Source organism: Pseudocercospora fijiensis, assembly GCF_000340215.1.
Source record: "Pseudocercospora fijiensis CIRAD86 unplaced genomic scaffold MYCFIscaffold_6, whole genome shotgun sequence".
NCBI lineage: Eukaryota > Fungi > Ascomycota > Dothideomycetes > Mycosphaerellales > Mycosphaerellaceae > Pseudocercospora > Pseudocercospora fijiensis.
Genome location: NW_006921537.1, coordinates 1,999,500 through 2,019,865, shown reverse-complemented (window position 1 = coordinate 2,019,865; position 20,366 = coordinate 1,999,500). Strand labels below are relative to the sequence as shown.

The 20,366-nt window shown below is 47.0% G+C and overlaps 8 protein-coding genes across 8 annotated transcripts; 5 read left to right on the top strand and 3 right to left on the bottom strand.

Moving 5' to 3' along the window:
- Nucleotides 1-277: 277 nt before the first annotated feature.
- On the top strand, nucleotides 278-1,881 carry MYCFIDRAFT_56022 (uncharacterized protein; the record flags this gene model as incomplete). The annotated part of the gene is made up of 2 exons (XM_007929824.1): nucleotides 278-522; nucleotides 591-1,881. Exons 1-2 carry the CDS (start codon nucleotides 341-343, stop codon nucleotides 1,879-1,881), a joined length of 1,473 nt encoding a protein of 490 aa, XP_007928015.1. The 5' UTR covers nucleotides 278-340.
- Nucleotides 1,882-1,904: 23 nt separating this feature from the next.
- MYCFIDRAFT_208242 (uncharacterized protein) lies at nucleotides 1,905-2,953 on the bottom strand (the record flags this gene model as incomplete). Its single annotated transcript, XM_007930181.1, has 3 exons — nucleotides 2,171-2,953; nucleotides 2,012-2,118; nucleotides 1,905-1,977 (listed from the first exon to the last, which is right to left on the bottom strand). The coding sequence occupies exons 1-3, from the start codon at nucleotides 2,459-2,461 to the stop codon at nucleotides 1,905-1,907; spliced, it is 471 nt and encodes a 156-aa protein (XP_007928372.1). The 5' UTR covers nucleotides 2,462-2,953.
- On the top strand, nucleotides 2,236-3,271 carry MYCFIDRAFT_215833 (uncharacterized protein). The gene is made up of 2 exons (XM_007930180.1): nucleotides 2,236-2,825; nucleotides 2,889-3,271. Exons 1-2 carry the CDS (start codon nucleotides 2,716-2,718, stop codon nucleotides 3,091-3,093), a joined length of 315 nt encoding a protein of 104 aa, XP_007928371.1. The 5' UTR covers nucleotides 2,236-2,715; the 3' UTR covers nucleotides 3,094-3,271.
- Nucleotides 3,272-3,494: 223 nt separating this feature from the next.
- On the top strand, nucleotides 3,495-4,166 carry MYCFIDRAFT_77011 (uncharacterized protein; the record flags this gene model as incomplete). The annotated part of the gene is made up of 1 exon (XM_007929894.1): nucleotides 3,495-4,166. The coding sequence occupies one exon, from the start codon at nucleotides 3,495-3,497 to the stop codon at nucleotides 4,164-4,166; it is 672 nt and encodes a 223-aa protein (XP_007928085.1).
- A 2,485-nt stretch (nucleotides 4,167-6,651) lies between these two features.
- On the top strand, nucleotides 6,652-7,332 carry MYCFIDRAFT_23150 (uncharacterized protein; the record flags this gene model as incomplete). The annotated part of the gene is made up of 2 exons (XM_007929701.1): nucleotides 6,652-7,026; nucleotides 7,078-7,332. Coding segments are annotated over 2 exons (630 nt in total), but the record flags the coding sequence as incomplete, so codon positions are not given.
- A 1,926-nt stretch (nucleotides 7,333-9,258) lies between these two features.
- On the bottom strand, nucleotides 9,259-11,307 carry MYCFIDRAFT_28850 (amidase; the record flags this gene model as incomplete). The annotated part of the gene is made up of 4 exons (XM_007929730.1): nucleotides 9,259-9,432; nucleotides 9,655-10,581; nucleotides 10,639-10,782; nucleotides 10,849-11,307. The coding sequence occupies 4 exons, from the start codon at nucleotides 11,305-11,307 to the stop codon at nucleotides 9,259-9,261; spliced, it is 1,704 nt and encodes a 567-aa protein (XP_007927921.1).
- Nucleotides 11,308-15,930: 4,623 nt separating this feature from the next.
- On the top strand, nucleotides 15,931-17,254 carry MYCFIDRAFT_176406 (uncharacterized protein; the record flags this gene model as incomplete). Its single annotated transcript, XM_007930179.1, has 6 exons — nucleotides 15,931-16,215; nucleotides 16,254-16,474; nucleotides 16,521-16,934; nucleotides 16,971-16,977; nucleotides 17,004-17,061; nucleotides 17,106-17,254. The coding sequence occupies 6 exons, from the start codon at nucleotides 15,931-15,933 to the stop codon at nucleotides 17,252-17,254; spliced, it is 1,134 nt and encodes a 377-aa protein (XP_007928370.1).
- A 76-nt stretch (nucleotides 17,255-17,330) lies between these two features.
- On the bottom strand, nucleotides 17,331-18,119 carry MYCFIDRAFT_197897 (uncharacterized protein; the record flags this gene model as incomplete). The annotated part of the gene is made up of 5 exons (XM_007930178.1): nucleotides 17,331-17,401; nucleotides 17,544-17,697; nucleotides 17,748-17,805; nucleotides 17,990-18,003; nucleotides 18,066-18,119. The coding sequence occupies 5 exons, from the start codon at nucleotides 18,117-18,119 to the stop codon at nucleotides 17,331-17,333; spliced, it is 351 nt and encodes a 116-aa protein (XP_007928369.1).
- Nucleotides 18,120-20,366: the final 2,247 nt, after the last annotated feature.

Genomic DNA, 20,366 nt, shown 5'->3' with positions numbered 1-20,366 from the left:
CTCCGTAGACTAGTCCTTCTTCTAAATATATTATTAGTTATATTAAGTCTATACGCCTAGAAGTAACAATAGTAGCACGCTCGCCGAGCTGTACTGCCGGCTAGATTTTAGGTTGGCACGACAAAGTGACGACATTTTACTAACAGTACAAGCATTTTGAATTCTACCCCCTAACCGGCCGCGCTCATCACTCAACGATTTTCTTTTCCAGGCCCACTACGGTTACGCCCTGGAGCAAAGTGGCCCTTGCGATATTTGTTATTGCTTCCCCAACCTCACTTCACCCAACACTTGCTTCGGTGCAGCTCCCAGCACTCTATCTGTGTCATTGAAAATTGACATGGCAGTGGACGAGACATCACCGTTATTGCGAACTGAACGTCAACTTCCACAGTCCTATAACGCAAGCTCGAAGAACATTGTTGATTTTGATCCCAATGGCGATCCAGAAAACCCGCTTGACTGGCCAAATACTTACAAGTGGTGCATAGTTGCTTTGCTTGCGTTGACTGCATTTACAGTGTAAGTGTAAAAGCACAAGACACCCGGCCGCCGAGCAAATTTGGGCCAAGACTGATCTTGTGAGATAGAACTTTCACGTGTATATCGGTAGTCCCGGTAGCAAGTCATATCGTCGCCGATCTCGACGGACATGCCAGTAAATCCTCGAGTGTGCTTCTGGTTACCATATGGGAGCTTGGTGAAGCAGCAGGACCGCTTTTCATCGCACCTCTCTCAGAAGTTTTCGGGCGATATCCTGTTATGAATGGAGCCAATGTCCTGTTCATTGGAGCTACGATTCTAGCTGCGCTGTCCCCAAATTCCTCGGTTCTCATTTTCGCTCGCTTCTCGACTGGATTGGCTGTGGCAAGCAATGTTCTCAATCCGGCCATCGTTGGAGACATGTTCGTTTCCGAACAGCGAGGTACTGCAATGAGTCTAATCATGGTCGCGCCTCTGATCGGTGGTGCGATTGGACCTGCTCTGGCGGGAGTCATTGCCGAGAATCTCGGATGGCAAGCAGTACTCTGGATCTCCGCCTCTGTCGCTGGACTGTGTGAGGCCATCTTCCTAACCTGCTTCCGCGAGACTTTCAAGCTGCCAATCCTGGAGCGCAGAGCGGCGAAGCTGCGGAAGGAAACAGGCAATGACTCAATCAAGACAGTTCTTGATTTGAACGGCGAGAACAAGACGTCAATGTGGGAGTCAATCATGCGGCCGGCAGTGGTTCTCTTCGGATCCGGAGTTCTCCAGGCTATGAGTCTCTTCGGCTCCGTGGTATTCACGTACTTCTACGTCATGTCGACAACTCTCCCAGACATTTTGGAGGAGATATACCAGCTGTCACCCGCCATGTCTGGAGCATCATTTATGGCATTCAGTGTTGGTTCCATCGTGAGCGTGACTCTCTGCAACCAGTTGCTTGACAGGATTTATATTCGACTTCGCGATACATGTGGCAAAGGTCTTGGTAAGCCGGAGTATCGACTTCCAATGGTGATCGTTGGCGGCTTCACCTTGCCATGGGCAGTCTTGTTTTACGGCTGGACTGCACAGGCGCAGTTACCGCTCTGGGTCATGCTTACTGCTTTGGCAGTCATGGGAGCTTGCATGATGCTCGCCTTCTTACCTTTGATGAATTATGTCGTCGACGCCTTCGGACTCTATTCTGCTTCGGCAATGACTGCTGTCATTGTCACACGCTGTCTTACGGGGACTTTCTTGCCCTTGGCCACAGAGCCGCTAGTTGAGAAACTTGGGTACGGGCTCGCATTTACAGTTCTAGCTGCGTTGAGCTTGACACTGGCGCCAATTCCGGTTTTTGTTATGAGATACGGACCACGATTGCGACAAAATTCGAAATATACGAGAAATGAGTAAATGCGTACGGGTCTGGGCTTCTCTCATTGCTGCTGCGATTCAGCGATGAGCGTTGTGAATGGAAACATTTTCATCGACATCTCCATTACCTGCAGCCTTTTGCAGATCCTTCACAGGTATATGCTGCAACAGGTCTTTGCCTGTATAGCTGGCTTCTTCCCGCTCCTTGCGAGTCCATTTCAGGATATTGCCAGAGCTACCCCCGATCGTTCCATGTTCCCTGCTGTACGTCATGAACTACCGAATGTCAGTATGGCCCCCAAAACAAACTTCTGGCTAGCAATGTTACCTTCTTATGATACGACCAACGATCACGGTTACCAGCTTCTTTGTTCTTCTCGATAGCTGGAATCTCATCTATCACTGGCATATCCATCTCGCCCTTGAGGAATCGTTCAAGGCCAGCAACGTCCTGCTCAGTAAGATCGATCCCTGCGGTCTTAGCATATCCGACGATATTCGGTCTCCAACCTGGAACTTCTTCGAGCGGAATCTCTGCGGGCCAGTTCGACCATCTGAGATGCAACGTCAAGACTAGAATATCAACGCTGCTACTCCCTCCTTCACAGGGAACCATCATTTGTGTGTTCGAAACAAGGAACGAAGCTGCGATGGGGTTTGATGGACGGTAGAGACTTAGCGCGGGACTTCGGTTCGCCGAAGTGAGACATGCACTCTCGAAATCTGTACCATAGGCAATGACCGCCGCATCCTCCTGTGGCCTTTGCAACGCATGGAAGTAGAGCTTGCCGGCTATATGGGAAACATGTGAGTAAGTATTCCTTCACTCGCCCGAATGAAGGAGCAGGAGACCGATTGAGGACATCGATAAGCATGACAATACCACACGCAAACAATTCTGCGGTCTCTTCAGACCGGGTATCGACCGCGAGACATACCAAGGTGACCAAGCAACATGCCAGGTCAGAGGGGCTTATGGAAAAGTCGGTACTCACGGCTGTTGGCAAGCCTTCATAGACGAGCGATGTACTGACATTATAAAACAGAAGGGCCCAGCAGCATTTGTACTCGTCGCGTAAAGTTGCGAAAACGAAGTTCCTTGGCCTCCTCTACCTCGCACTGCCATCAATGGTTCTCGGCTGGTTCGCAGGTGTTAGCCATGTCCATGTCCATACTGCCTTGCTATTGAGAGTATTGAAAGAGGAGTGCCTGTTTTGTGCATCGAAAGCAGTTGATGTGGGGTTAACGTGACGGTTTTGATCGAAGTTGTATTCTTTTCATCGAAAGTGTCAATGTGGAACCAGCTTGAGAGGATTTGAACTGACTGAATCGTCGAGAAGACACCTTGCGCGCAGTCGTGGCAGTAGTTTCAGGGTGACGCAAGAACAAACCTGCAAGTCGCTAATGCTCTGCGCGTTACTTCACTCGAGGATCGCATCAATCTGGAGCACGGACCTAGTTTTCATTCATTCACATCGTCTTCCGCTTTAAAAAGTCCCATTCCCTCTCGATTTCTCCCCAACGACACCGGCTGAGCAGACGTCCCATATTAAATCGACTTCGTGGTACTCTCTGCGCGAACACTGCGGACCTGAGGCCTGCTCAAAAGAACAGGACACCGATACCTCTAACGCCAATAGACGCAGACCAGCATGTCATCTTCCGATGAGGACGATTTCATGCCGCTGCCGCAGGGCAGAGACACAAAATACACTAATGAGAAACACGAGAGGTTCAAGCGCCAGATGAAGGCAGATCGCGCGGCCTCGAAGAAAGCTGCCTGTCCCCAGACCTCGACTCGCGCCCAAAAACATGACAAGGAGACTGCACCAAAGCCGTCGCCAATAGGGCAGCCTAAGAAGGCTCAGTGCTCTCGTGTCAAGGAGGTCCCGGCTCGATCGATAACGCCACCTATTGCCAATAGGTCGATCAGTCCGTCGGATTCTAGCGGAGTCCAGTGTGAGCAGCTCGAACCAGCTCGCCCAAATGGCCTCGATCAATTGCTCCAGGGCGATTCAACCAAGCAAGTGAAGACTAAAATCGTGAAGACGAAGGTCAAGAAGGATTCTGTTTCTCCTGAAGAGTCGAGTGTCAACCAGAGAGCGAGAAAGCTGTTTTCTCAGGCGAAGCCATGGGAAGCGTTTGAAGCTGGCGAGGTTGACCTGAGCACCGCTGACAAGATTCGGGACGAGAGCACTGCTTGCAACCAGCTTCTGGCTCATGTGAGATCTGACCCGCATTTCAAAATCAGCAAGACCATTCCGTCATATTACACAGACACTTTGTATGCGTACACGAAGGACTTGGCGAAGCTCCAGGGATAAGGCGATGAGCGGCGAGACAGTGGACGCTGCATTTGCGAAGGAAGATTCCAGGAGGCCACAGAAGGGAGGAGAGACGGAGCAGCAAGATGTCTCCATGGAGCGAGGACAGGTCTATTGCATCTCAGGGGGATACAGATAGCACCGCTCTAAAACAAGGTCAGCCTTTAGAAGCATCAACAGGCCTATGGCAGCCAATCTGAGCTAAGCTCATATCTCAAGCCAAATATATGTCTCTTTTGTTGATTATCGTTCGCGATTTGATCTCCATATCAATGGCTTGAGGCCTCAGTGTTGCCACTCGCGGAGCGGTCAGAACGTCGCTCAAACCATCTTGTTCTCGCATCCTTATGTGTACTGCTGCCGTTCCACTGAATGCCCCCGTTTGGTGGCGGTGTTCCAGTATGGCATCACGCATCGCGGTAGGATCAGGCTAGAAATGTACCCCGAAGGAAGGATCGAAACAAGGATCTATCATTAGTTACGCCCTATCACGCCGGATAGCAAGGGAGTTCATTCAATTCATTGTGTTATATTTTGATGAACTGTGATGCGTTCAAAGATGAGAGCCGAAAGCGAAACCTTGTTGCGAGGCTTGGTTCTGTTCACTCCCCTCTCCTTTCACTCAAGCCACACACTGCTGTCGACGACACCGTCACCTTCAGCTTCTGATCGCAGAAGCATGCGGACCGGCCGCCTGGTCTTCTGTCGATTTTAGATGACAGGAGATCCCACCGTCAGTTCCAGAGCCGGCCACAATCTTCGATCAACACGAGCAGAAGTCGAGCTTTAGCCCGATGAAGGATGGACATAGTAAATTCCTGATGAGTTCTCCAGGCCGAGATGCTTCAAGACCCGAAGCATTGAGACCGGCCATATCCTGTTCGCCTGCGAAGAGAGGGGAGTAAAGGCTCGGGATGGTTTGCAGCATCCGCCAGCGTCATACAACATGCACCTGAAACATGTCTTAGCTTTGTGGAATTCACACACACGAGATGGCTTTCGATAACGAGACGCGGCGAAGTAGGGCTCGATTGTTCTGCGCCCATTATGCTCCGGTGAAGGATGGCGCAATTGCTATGCTGAAAGCACATTGCAAGGCTGTATGATCTTGGCAATACCCATACCCCTCCCGTATAGGAAGGTGTTTGGCGATGGAAGAGGTCTGGATCGTGGAACTCGTAGCATGGCGAATTCCCTTTCCGTGCCTGTGGATTCGACAAAGAAATGCCGCTTCTGACTCCGTTAAGGCTTGTCAATGCTCCAGATGCACAACTATATGCTAATGGCTTGATCGCTACCACTATGCAGACGTCCTTAAGTCCACGCGATCGATTTGCAAATAGATGACGCCGCTGTCTCAGTCATACCACAGAGGCAGCCTGCGTCGAAATTTCCAACCTCTCTTCTCCTTCGAGATCAGCTCTTCGACCACTTGGTATCCCTTTCGTCGGTGGGAACAGGACTGCTGAGATCCTATCTGGACTGCGACGCTCCACAGCATCGCTTCTTCCTTCCACGGCGCTGGAGCTTTGTGATCAAGAGTCAGACGAACGAATTTTCGCGCCCAATGGGATTTTGGAGCTCGTATTGACCGAGCTCAAGTGGTACGGGCCCGAACATGTGAAATATGATCGAGAACTTCTTCAGTTCGCATCATTATGAGGACGTGCGAGACTAGTAGCTAGATCTTCGCTTGACAACTCAAACATATCGAGTGTACGTGTCGATCTCTCCCGTGCCGCCGTGGTGAGCCACGGTTCACGAGCGACGGCTGCTCCCATAACGGCACGAACGGCTACCCACAGCCTCACGCAGGAACAAGGCGAACGACTGCAATCCATAAGCGGAAACATGAGAACTGCGCTGCATCTTCATTGTAATGCCCGGTGCTCTCGCCACGTTCGATAGGCCTGGCTCGCCGTTGGGTTTAAAGCTTGTTGCAGCCGTTATATGGCAACCGGAAGACTTTCTTCATGTGTGCTGGCAGCTCTAAGCCCGTCTATCTGGGCCCGGCGCAGGCACGGAACCCTCGTTCGGCGCATCTCTGCCACGACTCAGTGTCCGATCTGGAGATCATGTCTGGGTCATGTGCCGCTTGGCATGCAGGCATATGATAGACCTGATGCTGCAGCGCAGAACCAGGACCAGTCACGACATCATCGACGTCAGATCATTCCGTGGTATTGATAATATTGAGGCAAGGGAAATCAGACCTCAGTTCAAACAGCCTACAACATGTTCGAAGATTTCGATCGAGCTGCCTTTGAGGCATCCTTGAATCACAACCATGGGAAATCATACGAACGCCGACGAAGCTCCATATTTCCAATCCGACATTCCAGTGTCAATCTCAACATCCTGGAGTCGACAGTAGAGATCAGCGTGGAGAAGAAAGCTCCGATGCCCCCGCCCAGGAGGAAATTGCGTGTGCTGGCACTACACGGTATGACAGTGGAGTGTCTTGTGCGCATTTCAACGCTGACCTTTACCAGGCTTTGGACAAAGCGCAGATTTCTTTCGAATGAAGACCAAGCGGCTGACGCAATATCTCGAGTCGCAAATTCAGTCTGACCTGCTCGATCAATATCCAGAAGGAATACAATGGCTCTTCCCCGATGCACCAGTCAGGCTCACTGCCGAGACAACATTTGGCGTGCCTTCGGAAGACATCGACATGAGAGCATGGTGGACAAGGCTCGAATTTCACGTCCAACTCGAACAGCTTTACAACAGTCTCGAATACCTTTGCAAGTACCTGAAGGAATCTGGCCCTGTTGATGGCGTTCTTGGCTTCTCCCAGGGTGCCTCGATTGCTGCCATGCTCACAGCACTCTGCGAGGGCAGCGTTAGGCCAGAACGTGTTGAAGCACTCGCCAATCAAGGTCTGCCCTTGTTCATACCACCACCCCAGGCTCCGTTCAAGTTCGCCGTGCTTTGCTCTGGCTTCAAGAACGCACCACAGTTCTACGCTGGGTTCTTCTCTCCAAAGATCTCTACGCCGACGATGCACGTCATCGCCGAATGGGATCACATGGTGAGCGCTGAGCAGTCAGCCGCCTTGATCGATGACTGCGAGGATAGCGTTGTGATCCGACACTATGGCACACATGCGACCCCAACAGATAAAAACAGCATGTACGAGATGAGTAGATTCATGGGCAATGCCGTCACCCAGGAGAACACTACTGCCATGGACGGCGATGAGACATGCCCTATCTATGCTTTGCCTATGCCTGGCCTGGACGATATCGTGGAGACTGAGGTGACAAAACACACTGTCACTGTGACCACCATCACCGAGATGCCATTGCCATCTGGATCCACCACGCCAAATCTCTCAGATGGCAGTTCGATCGGATCCAGCCCTACCAGTGACTCGCCACCTTCAAGTGTTTCGGGACTTGGCGGTAGGAAGAAGATGAGGAGGCTAAGATTCGCGAGGAAAATCATTGTGAGAAGAATATAGGATGGTAAAAGAGGAGGGAATGACTTTAGCGTTAAGCGAAAGGGAACGGGAACGACGAGGCGTTGGGGGGGGGGGGGGCGCAAGGCGTGGTTTGCCATCTGTACACAATTTTCCGACCTTGCATTTTGGCGGCTCCTTTGGCAGCATGCCATGTAGTATCGCTACTCTTTCGTAGTATTATAACGTGTCTATGACGAAAGCCCTCTCAACTACGCACATGTGCCTAAAGCGAGGTCGTCTCGATCTTCTTGCTGCGACGCTCATCTGCTCCGATCTCGTGGCCAGCCCTGCTGCTTCTATTTGCATATTCTTCAGCATGGAAGCAGTGGGCGACTCCGCTTTGAGTCCTAAAATTCCTATCCGCAAAAGAGAGATCGCTATTTCTCATAGCATATTCGTCTCTGTTCACTCACAGTCTGAAGCATAACTTCAGTCTGCAGTAGCCGGCTCTACGCGAAGTCTGTACAACGACGATTCAGGCAAAGTCCCAAATTGTCCTTGACAGCTCACGAACGCAAATGTGTGATTCTCACCGGATTGATAAATCTTGTAGATAACAATCTCATCTCCCTGGTGCACGTTCAAGTGTCCTGGTGAAAAGAAGGCCGTTCTGGCGCGGAATGGCCTGCAGATTGGACGTGCTCGGCGGAGGTACTCTTTCGGCACCCAGTGACGTTCACCTCCTACTCCTGACCATGGCCATAGAGTCACCTTGCATAGACACTGATGCTTGGTCTCATCGAAAGCTATGACTAGGTCGCCAGACTTCAGTTTTAGTCTGCCGTACCTGTAAGGTTGGAGCACGATACAGACACCAAGGTAAGACTGTGGTTCGCTGTTCCAGGGCTGTTCCAGTTGTTCAGAATATGTGTAGTCTCCTTGCGTTGTCTGCTCAGACTTTGATTTCACGCTTTCTCGATTGAAGAACACCGGAGACTGACCCCCATATCGATATTTGCCATCTATCCGAACCAATTCTCTTGCTCCTCTTGTCTGTGACTCTGTGTGGGCATCAAGTGTAGTTGCCTTCGACCGCGAACCGCTTCGTCGATACTGAGAGACGTCCCAGCGTTGTGATGCTGGGATTGGACAACGGGTAAGTACTAGATCCGACTTCGAAAGATTTGTAGCTGAAGCGTTCGACGCCGAGGTTGTGTTGGTGTATTGGTTGAAGATGAAGTAATAGTTGTCGCCGTATTGATCTCCGTTGTGTTGCCTGGACTGTTCCCTCGCTACTGCCCACTCATGGTGAGATCTGTAGGTCTCCACATCGTCGGATGGTGTTGGCATCCCGGTCTACGAACGCCGCAGCAGTCCTGTATGTGTTTGATGGAAGAGGAAAGACAGACATAACGACGAACCTACCTGCCAAATCGTGATTCACAAATGCACACCGCGCAGCCTTCCGCGCGATTACGCGTGACAAGAAGAAGGCAGAATCTAGGTCAGGCGTCGGGTATTGTCGTCGGCGTTCGCTTGGATCTGGTGGAGCACTCGCTAAGACGAATAATGTCACGGATCAAGCAAAAGTCCGAAAGGAGGCAAAATCCCACGCTTCGAACGCATTGTTTAGCTTGGAACAAGACATATCTTCTTGACTGTGGCCGTGCAAAATGGAAGCCATTCTCACTTGAACTGCAAATAGGGCTGCAACTCCTCCACAGCACCAAAAAGCTGATTGTCATGGAATCTCCGAGCAACGACTTGGATGTTGATGGGCGCATTCTCGAAACCTCCTTGATCCCACATTTCTTTGACATGTTGACATTTCTCGCTAAGCGGCTTGTAGTCTGCAGCATACTCAGTCGGACTAACATCTGTCACGCCACCGAGATGCTTCATCAACATATCGGCCTGGACAGAGATCGGCAGCTTATCGGCACCTTTCAAGGGTGGAGCATCAGATGATTCGAGTCCAGGAACTGGCGCATTCGCAGTCTTGCTTGCGGCCAAGAACTTCCTAAGCTCGTCTGCCTGAGCAGAAATAGGTAATTTGTCCGATATAGGCGATTTGCTTGGGACTTCAACCTTGATCGGCGTTGGTAGAACAATGCCTGGATAGTCGACAAAGTTCCAGAGCGCTGTGTAGTTCCAGTAGAAAGCCGTATCGTGCTTAGATGCTGGTCCGACGAAACATGGAGCGATGACGAAGTCAACATCCTGAGATTCCCAATGCTCAATGAAAGCTGCTCGATACTCATCGCGGTCAAGGCGCATTTGTGTGATCTCAGTGGCAGTCTTCTCCTTCTCTGGACCGTCCGGATTCTCAAAGTCTGAAGTCACTGGCGACAGGACAACTTTGGTAAGCGCAAACATCGGCTCGCCACTTGCAGCGAGAGCTTTCTTCGAGTTGAGGCCCACGTCTGGCCAGTACATTTGTCCAATGAGACGCATGGCCTCGTCCGCTCTATATGGCTTGAAAGGCTTGAGAACAAAGTTTGCGTTATTAGCCAGCTGCCGTTGCGCCCAATGCAGAGCCTTCAGCACGGGCGGCTGGGGTGTGATGACTCCATCATCAAGCATAACACCAATCTTCAAAGGCTTCGCCATTGGGGTTTTAAGACCTGTCCACGGAATAGGAACAATGCGAGGGTCGTGCAGGTATTGTTTGGCACCCACGAGAACCTGCATGAAGAGATCGGCATCCCTGAAAGTGCGACACATTGGCCCAGTAGAGCACAAAACGTTCAGCTCAGCAGGAAAGCCAGCTGGTATAAAGTCCTTCATGGTGAGAGTGTATGATGTAGGCTTGAAGCCAACGATACCGCAGAATGCTGAGGGTCCTCGTACAGAGCCCCCAATGTCAGTTCCAAGGCCGAGGACCGAAGCGTTCATAGCGATGAGAGCAGATTCGCCACCGGTAGAACCGCCAGCTGATAGATTGATGTTGTGCGGGTTGTTGGTCCGGCCCCACCAGGAATCAGTCTCCAAGTGCATGATTGACTGTGGCTGAACGTAGACTTGTCAGCTGAACGGAAAGTCTTCTAACGTGGACTGTCGACATACCTGATTCGTTTTGACGTAGAATATTGCCCCTGCATCCCGAAGTATTTGGACCATCAGAGAGTCCTTTTCACTCTTCACTCGAGAAGAGAGGTATCCCCATGCCGAGTAGTGTCCAGCGAGCGCCATGTGCTCTTTCACACTGACCTGAAATTGACCACGAAAACATAAGCTGTGAGGTCAATCTGTCAGATGCTCTCTCAAAGTGCTTACAGGAACACCGTGGAGGGGACCAATAGTCTTTCCATGAGTTGCTAGATATTCGTCCAGCTGTTTGGCTCTTTCAATGGCCTCATCCTGGAAGTACTCGGTCAAGCAGCAGGTAAGTTGATGGGCAATAGCTGCACGTTTACAAAAGGCTTTCGCCACTTCCACGGCAGTCAACTTTTTGTTTGCAATCGCAGAGGCCAGGCTGGTGGCATCGTAGTCCTCTGTGATACTAAGCTCTTTTTCAGTCAGAATTCCGCTCGTTGCGGGAATGCCAGTGACATCAGTAGGCTTGTCCTTTTCCCTGAATTGATCGATCGTTGTCTTTGGTAAGTGATAGTCTTTGGGTATGGAGTCACCGAGTTCATCAACCAGCTTCTTGCGTGCTTGCTCGAAAGCCTCCGTCCCAGCTGGCGAACCTCTCGTTTGCACAATCGGCAATTTCGAGTTCAGACTTGCTGCCATATCGTGGTAGGCGCGCAGTATGTTCGTAGTGGAAGTTTGGGTTATCTTTGCTGCTCGAGGAGAATAATGCTCGCATCTCCGCAAAGCATCCGGTCTCTGCTGATTATTATTGAATGTGGTAATTTAATCTCGACCCCGCCGTCGGTCACCAGGCACAAGCCCAGTTGATGTCGTCGAGCTTGCTAGCATCCTGGTGCTTCGAGATACCGCGGACCGGGATCAGCATCATCTACGGTGCCGCTGTTGGGTAACCTTCGTGAACTCCGCACTCGTACAGGATGGAGCAGGCTCATCATCTCCATGATTTTCTGACTGTTCTGCTGGGCGTGATTCCTGTTGTCCGCTTGTACCATTCGGCCGCAGCAGCAGCTTGGAGACAGAAACTTTGCATAGGTAGAATATGTCAGTGAACGTCTCGTACAGTGCTTTCAGTTTCCGCCATGCGCAGCTCCAAGTATAGTGCGCAGAGGCTGCTTCCACGAGCAGTCAATGGCCTTGTCGATTGTTCTTGCAATACCCTCTCTCCTAGAAAGTAGCAAGCGCCATTGTTCATCCAGCTTTTCCCACTTTTGCGCCTTTAGCAACCTCCGTAGAGCCATTCTTCTGATTCTCCGCACGTTCGAGGCACCATTCGGTCGGCAAGTTTGATATGCGGCCACTGCAGACGATTGGATTCTGTGCGAGAAGTCTTGCACTGTCAGCTCTGAATAAAGCCTACTTCGTCTCAAAGAGAGCCTCTGGCTGGTATGGTGAAGTGTCCGTATAAAAGAGAAGGGGTTATGACTGATAGCACATGATTTTGATAATTGCTAGTGCTCTGCGTCCAGGGACTCCAAATATATCACTTTGCACATTCTCGGACTGCATTTGTCTTTCGTCTAGAAGCATGTCTAATTTCTACAACAGAACTGCTTTTGCGTTAGAACTACTAGTCCTCTGGATCGAGCTCTACAGACAAGGCACCCTGGTATTGTCGAAGCCCAACTACTAGATTCCTCGCTGTTCGATTTCGGGCTCTTTTAAGTCCGTATACTAAGAGTCTTTCGTGTCTATAGCCTAGTCTCTATATCGTAGCGTTTTCTAGTATGCACTAGCAGTTTTACAGATTAGGAGCTACTATAGTACTAGACAGGTAGAATAGAAATTAATATTTTTATATAGTTATACGATTGTAGTAGTAGCACCTGAAATAGTCTTTAACTAGATCTTACTAGGAAGTGTTGTGGACCACTATCGCGTTCCAAGACTGGCAGCTTGCAATGTATTTGTTTTGATTACTAATCGTATATATATCTCAACTACCGAGGCTAGTAAACTTCAATAGCTAAAGGCTCTTAGACTCTATAACTATAGGCCTAGGTATCTTTATATTATATATAATATAGCTATTTATAAGGTTCTAGGAATACGATACTAGTTTTAGAGAATATTATAATTTTAGTTTCTATATATATCTATACCCTAGTTTATAAAGGAAAATTTACTAATCTTACAATTCTAAATTATAGTTATGCTTTTCTAAGTTATATAGTAGTTTGTTCTAGCTATAGTATATAGTTTAGTAGGGCTTAATATAAGTACTAGTATCTAAGTAGTAGTTCGCTACTAGTCTAGACGCGCGCTATTAATTCCCTTAGACTCTTAATTAGTAGGCTTTAAATATTTAGTTAGAAAATTAAATATATCTATAGCAAATACTAAGTACTACTTAGCTAGTCACTATAGTAAGAGAGAATAGAACTTTAGCTATATACTAAAATAGCGATTTAGACTTCTAACTTTAGTAGTAAATTTACTAGTAGTAAAAGTTATTAAACTTAGCTTAAAATATATAAATAAAACTTAATTATTTAGGCTATATATAGAATATATACTAAAAGAATAGATATACTACCTTAGTAGAGGCCTAGATATATTATATATAACCCCTAATTACTAGTAGCTATCCTCTAGCTAGTAAGTCTAGTAGTATAATTCTTAGAGATTAATAGCTTTAAGCTATACTATCTAGCTATTATAGATTTAGCTATTATACTAGTTATTTCTATTACTCGTCCTCCGATAAATTATATAGTTTAAAGTATAGAATACTAATTAAAATTACTAACTTCGAAATAGAGATAGTTCGATTAGTAGAGGTCGATTAACGGTTCGACTAATAGTTCGATTAATAGTTTAATTAATAGTTTAATTAATAGTTTAATTAATAGCTTGATTAATAGTTTAATTAGTAGTTTAATTAATAGTTTAATTAATAGTTTAATTAATAGTTTGATTAATAGTTTGATTAATAGTTTAATTAATAGCTTGATTAATAGTTTAATTAGTAGTTTAATTAATAGTCTAATTAATAGTTTAACTAACCGTTTAATTAGTAGTTTAATTAGTAGTTTAATCAATAGTTTAATTAGTAGTTTAATTAGTAGTTTTAGTTTAATAGAAATTTTAATTAGTATTTTACTAGTAGCTAGTCCCCCGATAAATTATATAATTTAAAGTATATAGTACTAAATTACTAACTTCTAAATAGAGATAGGTCGATTAGTAGGTCGATTAGTAGGTCGATTAGTAGATCGATTAGCAGTTTAATTAGTAGTTTAGCTAGCAGTTCGATTAGTATTTTAATTACTAGTAACGGTTTAATTTAAAATTTCGTTAGTAGTTTAAGAAGTAGTTTAACTAGTAGCTTAACTAGTAGTTTAATTAGTCGTTTTATTAGTAATTATATAAATAGCTTAATTAACTATTTAATTAATAGTTTAATTAGTAGTTCGATTACTAGTTTCAGTTTAACGAAAATTTTAATTAGTATTTTATTAGTAGTTTCTTTAATAGTTTTATTAGTAGTTTTATTAATAGTTTTATTAGTAGTTTTGTTAATAGTTTTGTTTCTAGTTTAGTTAGTGGTCTTAGTACTTTAATTAGTAGTCCTATTCGTAGGCTAGCTCGTAGTCTTGGTAGTTTTACTAGTAGTTTTATTAGTAGTTCTGTTAACAGTTTTATTAGTAGTTTTATTAATAGTCCTATTAGTAGTTTTACTAATAGTTTTACTATTAGTACTATTTGAGTTATTAGTTTTACTAATAGTTTTACTATTAGTACTATTTGAGTTATTAGTTTTATTATTAGTTTTATTATTAGTTCTATTATTAGGTTTACTAATAGTTTAGCTAAGAGTTTATCTAATAGTCTATCTAATAGTTTACCTAATAGTTTAATTAATAGGTTTGTTAATAGTTTTCTTAATACCTAGTCCTACTAATAGTCTAATAGTCTAAAGTTACTAGTAGCTCTACTAATAGCTTTATTAAAATTAATAGTACTATTAGTAATCTTACTAATATTTTCGCTACGGGGACCTTTATACTAGTCGATAGGCTTTATATTTAGTAGGATATAGCTATATCTAGGTCTTTAGTATACGTTAAGCTCCTACTAAATTTTTATTAGCGTATTACGCTTATATCCGGGATTCGTTAAGCGCTTTCGATTTACGTTCTATGCTAAAATCCGGGGTAAGTTAAATTTCCCTTTAATATTTGTTTCGATTGACGTTCTACGCTAAAATCCGGGGTAAGTCAAATTTCCCTTCAATCTTTGATTGCATATTACTTCTGCGAAATTTCTTAGCCAATCATTTCGGTCTTGGCGGACAACTTGGATTTTCGCGGGCGGTGGCCGCGGTGTCTAGATTGGCAGCTGCGCTGCCAATAACTTCTATAGTTTTGAGTTTAGTTATTACTAGTAGTATTAATAGAAGCTAATCTAGAACTAGTTTAATAGAAAAATAACTCGATTTCTAGCTAGCTATAACTATTAATTAGATCTAATATTATCTTACTACTATAAAGTATATTATAGATAGCTTAGTTTATAATTTATAAGTTACTATTTTTAAATTCTATTTTACTAGTATACTATTACTAATTTGTACTTATTTGCTTATTAGGAAATATATTTAATTTATCTATTTTATATTATCATTCTACTAAGCGGCTGGCTGGGGACTGGAGGTTCTTATTAGGATACTAAACAGTACGGATTGCTAACAACATTGTCCTGCCGACACCGGATCGGCCCTAGGTCCGCAGGTTCTCGAATGCCCGGACTGGATTCTCGAACAGTCGCGCCTAGAGAATATGCGTAGGTTTCGCCATTCGCAGGGCGAGCACTCCACTCTGGCTTCCCTTGTTTCCTGACATTCCAAGAGGATGCTCTTACACTCGTTGTTGATGACTCTCGTCGGCTAGACTATTCACCAAAGCGAAGCCATTCGACGGCAAGATTTGGTGTGCACGACCAGAAGACAATACGCCCCATGTCTATTGTGCAGGGAGGTCCTCTTGTTCGACTGGGTATAGTCTGATTGTGCGCCTGGCTCTGGCAAATAAAAACAGCTGGCTTGCGGTCACCGAACGACCGACGAGCACATCTGCCAGGCCTATAAAGCTAAGATCCCTCGACTGCACTTCGCAATTTTCGTCCGCTTCTTTCGGTGGTCTATGTAGACCCTGATCAGCTTCGACGTTGCACGTTCCCGCCATGACGCCCGGAATACAGTCAATGCCAATAAGCTGTTCCGAATCTTCCGATCCCTGGTATCCTTCCTTAAAGTTTGACAGCATGCATGCCAGCGAGCAAATGGTCGGCTACCACACACATCAGCTGAACAGCAAGAAGCGGTCACCGAAAAGATACAGCACTGAAAGTGTCGTCGTTACTTCAACTTGCTCATGTATGCGGAACTTACCAGAGATCGAGGAGGAAGAATCCGATGTTAGAGTGGAAGAGATTTTGCAGGAAGATCCATTGATCGAGCTATTGGAGACCTTCTCTGGCAAGGAGGGTGTTGTAGATATCACAAAAGCGACATGGTACGCGGTAGCGGTGTGTGAAGTTCCGGACTCTGTTAAAAGCGCCGCAGAGATGCTGATGGCATTTGCTAGGCATGTGCCTTGGCTGCTTCATCTGCCGGTCATGAGGTAGTTCGACTTTATCGATTCGCTACGATTGGACATCCGTTGGAGACGCAGAAAGCGATTCAGCGAAGAATCAAGGAGGCAATCGTGAAGACTTCTATGCTGTATGGAGCTTCTAAAGCTTTGCAAGCACTATACCCGCTTTTTAAGGACTTGAAGGAAGAAGAAATCGATCATTACGGGCCGAGGTGAGTAGTTCTGGACGGAATCTGTGACTCTTGCTCAACTGTACAGATGGGATACGGTCAAGGACGATTTCGACGGAGCTCTCCTTCGACCCAAAGAGAGACAACGGGCTGGAGCAGAGTTCTTTGGCACACTCTGGGGTCCTGATGCAGCGAGACAAAATCTGGAGTTTACTTTCAATTACTGCCCGGATTTGTATGTGCAGAACATCATCACTTTGGAATGGTTCGTCTCGGAGGATGGCATCTTTCGACCGCATGAGACGTGTATGTGTACTACTGCAGCTATAATCTGCTCGAACAGCCCAGTGCAGGCTATGTGGAATACGAGAGGGATTGTTCGCCAAGGAGGGACGTTGTATCAGGCGAAATTTACTCAGCAGTTGGCGTTGGGTATTGCAGGATTGTATGGGGCCATGACAGGGAAGATTTTGCCTGTTGAGGAGATTGATTTCGATGACAAGTCATCTCATGCATAACTGCTGAATGCTTGGAACAGCCGTAGAGTGGGTGCGAGATCGATCACACTGAGTTCCGGAGCTGCTGGCTACATGTACCACAACACAGCACGTTGAACATTGATCCATTCTGTGGATGTTAACGGCCCAAGCCCTTCGATCTTTGAATAGCTCAGACTTAACCAGAACATTCCAATGTCATACAGTTGTACTGAGCAATCATACAACACTCAAAAGTGTGATATCGGAAAGTGACACGATACACGAGAATCATGGAAATTGCAAGAGTGTCAAGAAAATCAATTTTCGCAAAGCTACATTATGATACTTTCGGAATAGGGACTATTCTAGTTCATTCTCAGGCCCTTTCAAGTATGGCCCTCGCTCAACCGACCCCAATTTCACTTCCGCCTTAGGCCAACACGCTCCGTAGAAAGTGGACGAGATAATCGTATCAACATGCCCTCCGATGCTGAAAATTGTACTAGAGAAGCATTACACTTCCCATCACGATCACTCCCTTGAATGAGTACCATGGCACTTGGAACCCGATGGAGCGCCAGCAGATCGCATAGCTCGTGTAAGGCAGTGCTTAGTACCGATAGGAAGCCTACCAGTCAGGGACCACCAGTTCCCGGTATTCCACGCCGGCTTGGTGCCACTCTTCTCCCAATCTGATACGGCGCCACATCCCTTGATCTCCTCTTTGAGACGTGCAGGGTCCCAGCGTGAACCGGAGATCTTGATCCTATCAAAAGAGGAGCGGTACTGAAGAGCCGTCAGTATATTTCCCGAGGCTTAAGTGAATGTATACTGACATGGGTTTTCACGGACTGCAGCAGCTTCCTTGTCCATAGTCGGGTCTTGATCTTCTGTCTGAACAAACTGTACAGTAGGCTGAGGGAATTGGAAGACAGTCTGAGCAGGCGGAGTCACTGGCTGTCCAACACGTGGGACATCGGATGGAGTGACCAAGATCACCGTCGCCAAGGTTGTAGGAGAGGCTACAGGCACTGCATTGGTCACGGGGATGAAGGCCTGAGGAATTGTAGTGACTAACCCTGTCACTTGAGCCTGGATCAAACAGCAAGTCAGCATTCTGAGGGGCGTCACGAGAAGAAGAGATGCGCTCATACCTGTGCGCCGTTGAGAGCGGCAAAGCCCAGTGCCAAGACCCGGTTGCTGCGCATGGTGTACTGAGCGGTCGCTATCGTAAACACTGCCGTGCGGTGTTCTGAGATTTGAAGTTGAGATTGAAGTTGAGTGAGCTGAGTCTTCGGAATGTCTGTCGAGGGAAAAAAAGGATGAGATTTATCGCGCAATGCCTACCTATTCTCAAGTTTTTCATCTGGGCCGCCGCATTGCCTTGGAGACACAGATGAAATCTTCCTTTACATTCATGTTCAATCCGCTGAGGCCGGCTTCTCCGTGCTCACGATTGGTGACCAGCTGCTTGAAACCCGGCGCCTCTCGCTTCTCCCTCTGGTCGTGATGGACGCCATCCAAGATACTCAGGGCTGTGTGACCTGATCAATCTGCAATGTTTGGTGCTGAATCCCAAAGGTGCGGGACAGGATAGTTCGGGCATACAGCAGAGTATGTGCTCACCATCCAGAGCTTAGACACTGGTACTCCCCCACACTTGGAGCGTGAGAAGTGGACATCTTGGGTCACACAATGTTTCCATTCATCGTGTTGGTTCAGGAAATTGCCTGCCAAATCGCGGGATGCCATCAATGAAACCTTCAAAGTAAGATCTCCAGGTCATCCACGGCGTTTCCTGAAAAAGAAGTGTCGGGCAAACATGCTTGAGATGTTTCCCTGATTCTTAGAGAAGAGGCGGTAGCGGATGGGTTATTCTCTAGCAGAGCGGCCTGCCGAAAAACAATCCATAGGCATTGCAGTGGAATGTCAAGATGTCATCGGAGCCGGTGTGTCCTGAATCGTTGAGCAATCGCGTTTGCATCGCGTCCAGTGACGGTTTCCGTGTTCCGAAGATCAACACATTGTTTGTTGGGCGAGCACATGTGTCTGCGTGCAACATGCATGACATGAGATATGTGAAGGTGTGAAAGAGTTGCGCGGCGGCGTGGCGCGGCGTGGAAGCTTTGAATCTTGGAGGCCTGAGGCAAGCACGCTAAAGTCTTGGCACTTGGGCGGTGAATGAATGATCCGCACAACAGCCGCGCGACTGGCAGGCACCTTCTCGTGGTGCGCGGTGTAAGTAGCTGTTCGCCTACAGCGAAACTAAGACCTGCCTCTGGACACGATATCGCCGCCTCCGCCCTGCCCCTAGATACGACGCTATCGCGCCCCTGACCCGAGGCCTATCGACGACGCGACGACGGCTTTGTACACCGACGACGACAACGACGATACGGGTCAAAATACGGCCTTATATAGCGGTTTGCGCCCGCTACTTTTGGCCGTAACGATACGATCGCGACGAGGAGATTCGTTCTCGCGTACCTCGACGACGTAAAACAGCCCCTTTTCGAACGAGAATTTCGAGACGACGACGACTACGGCGTAGTGACCCGTATACGACGACGGCCTACTCGAGTACTAAGAAGGAGGATACTACGGGCTAACAGAGTCCCCGGTCTTTATACGGTTTACGAACCGCTCGATATAAAGAAGAACGGATAGGATCTAGTATCTAAAATCTAGATAATATAAGACGAGTAGCCCTCTTATACTATCTAGACGATATATACCCTTCGAAACGGCGTCTATAGATAAGGAGAAGGCGACGATCTTAGCAACCGCGCGTAACGCTTTCGGCGGACGACGATAAATACCCTATCTCTCGCTCGAGTAGCGGTAGACCTACTCGCGACGATAAGACCGAGACTACTCTAGGTTACTACTTAGCAAAAGAAGGCGAGGCTACGCGGACAGCCGCAGGCTAGATTAGGTCAAAAATCAGAATAAAATAAGGATCTCGAAGAGACTATACGACGAGGAGGATTTATACGGATATTTGTTTCCTTTATAGGGCTACTTTTACGGAGTTGTTTATATTCTACGTCTTATACGATACTTCTATATAGTTAGAGTCTGGCATAGCGCCCTAGGGCAGCTGGTCGCTATACGCGGCACTCGGATTAGCCGAGGAACGGACTATAAATGGAATCAACAACAACAACAAAAAAAAAAAAGATCCGCACAACATTCCCAGAGAAATCACAAACGCAGCCAAGGAGCAAAAGAGGGGTTAACAGGTTGCTACTGAAGCCAAACAAGAGAACCGTGTCGCCCGCAAACACAAAATCCAATCCTTGACTATAAGAACACGCACATAAGGCTCAAGCATCAACTGCTACTCTTTATGCAGTGCTGGACTTGGTCATACTTCAACGAAATCTCGTGGAATTGCTTCAATCGCTTCAATGAACTTCTCACTTCAAATTACACAACGGGGTTCTCAAGTGATT

Excerpts from the sequence above, each read along its gene's own strand:
- MYCFIDRAFT_215833 (XM_007930180.1), top strand. The coding sequence starts at position 2,716 with ATGACAATACCACACGCAAACAATTCTGCGGTCTCTTCAGACCGGGTA. Across the intron at positions 2,826-2,888 it reads TCAGAGGGGCTTATGGAAAA|AAGGGCCCAGCAGCATTTGT; the intron begins GTCGGTACTCAC and ends ATTATAAAACAG.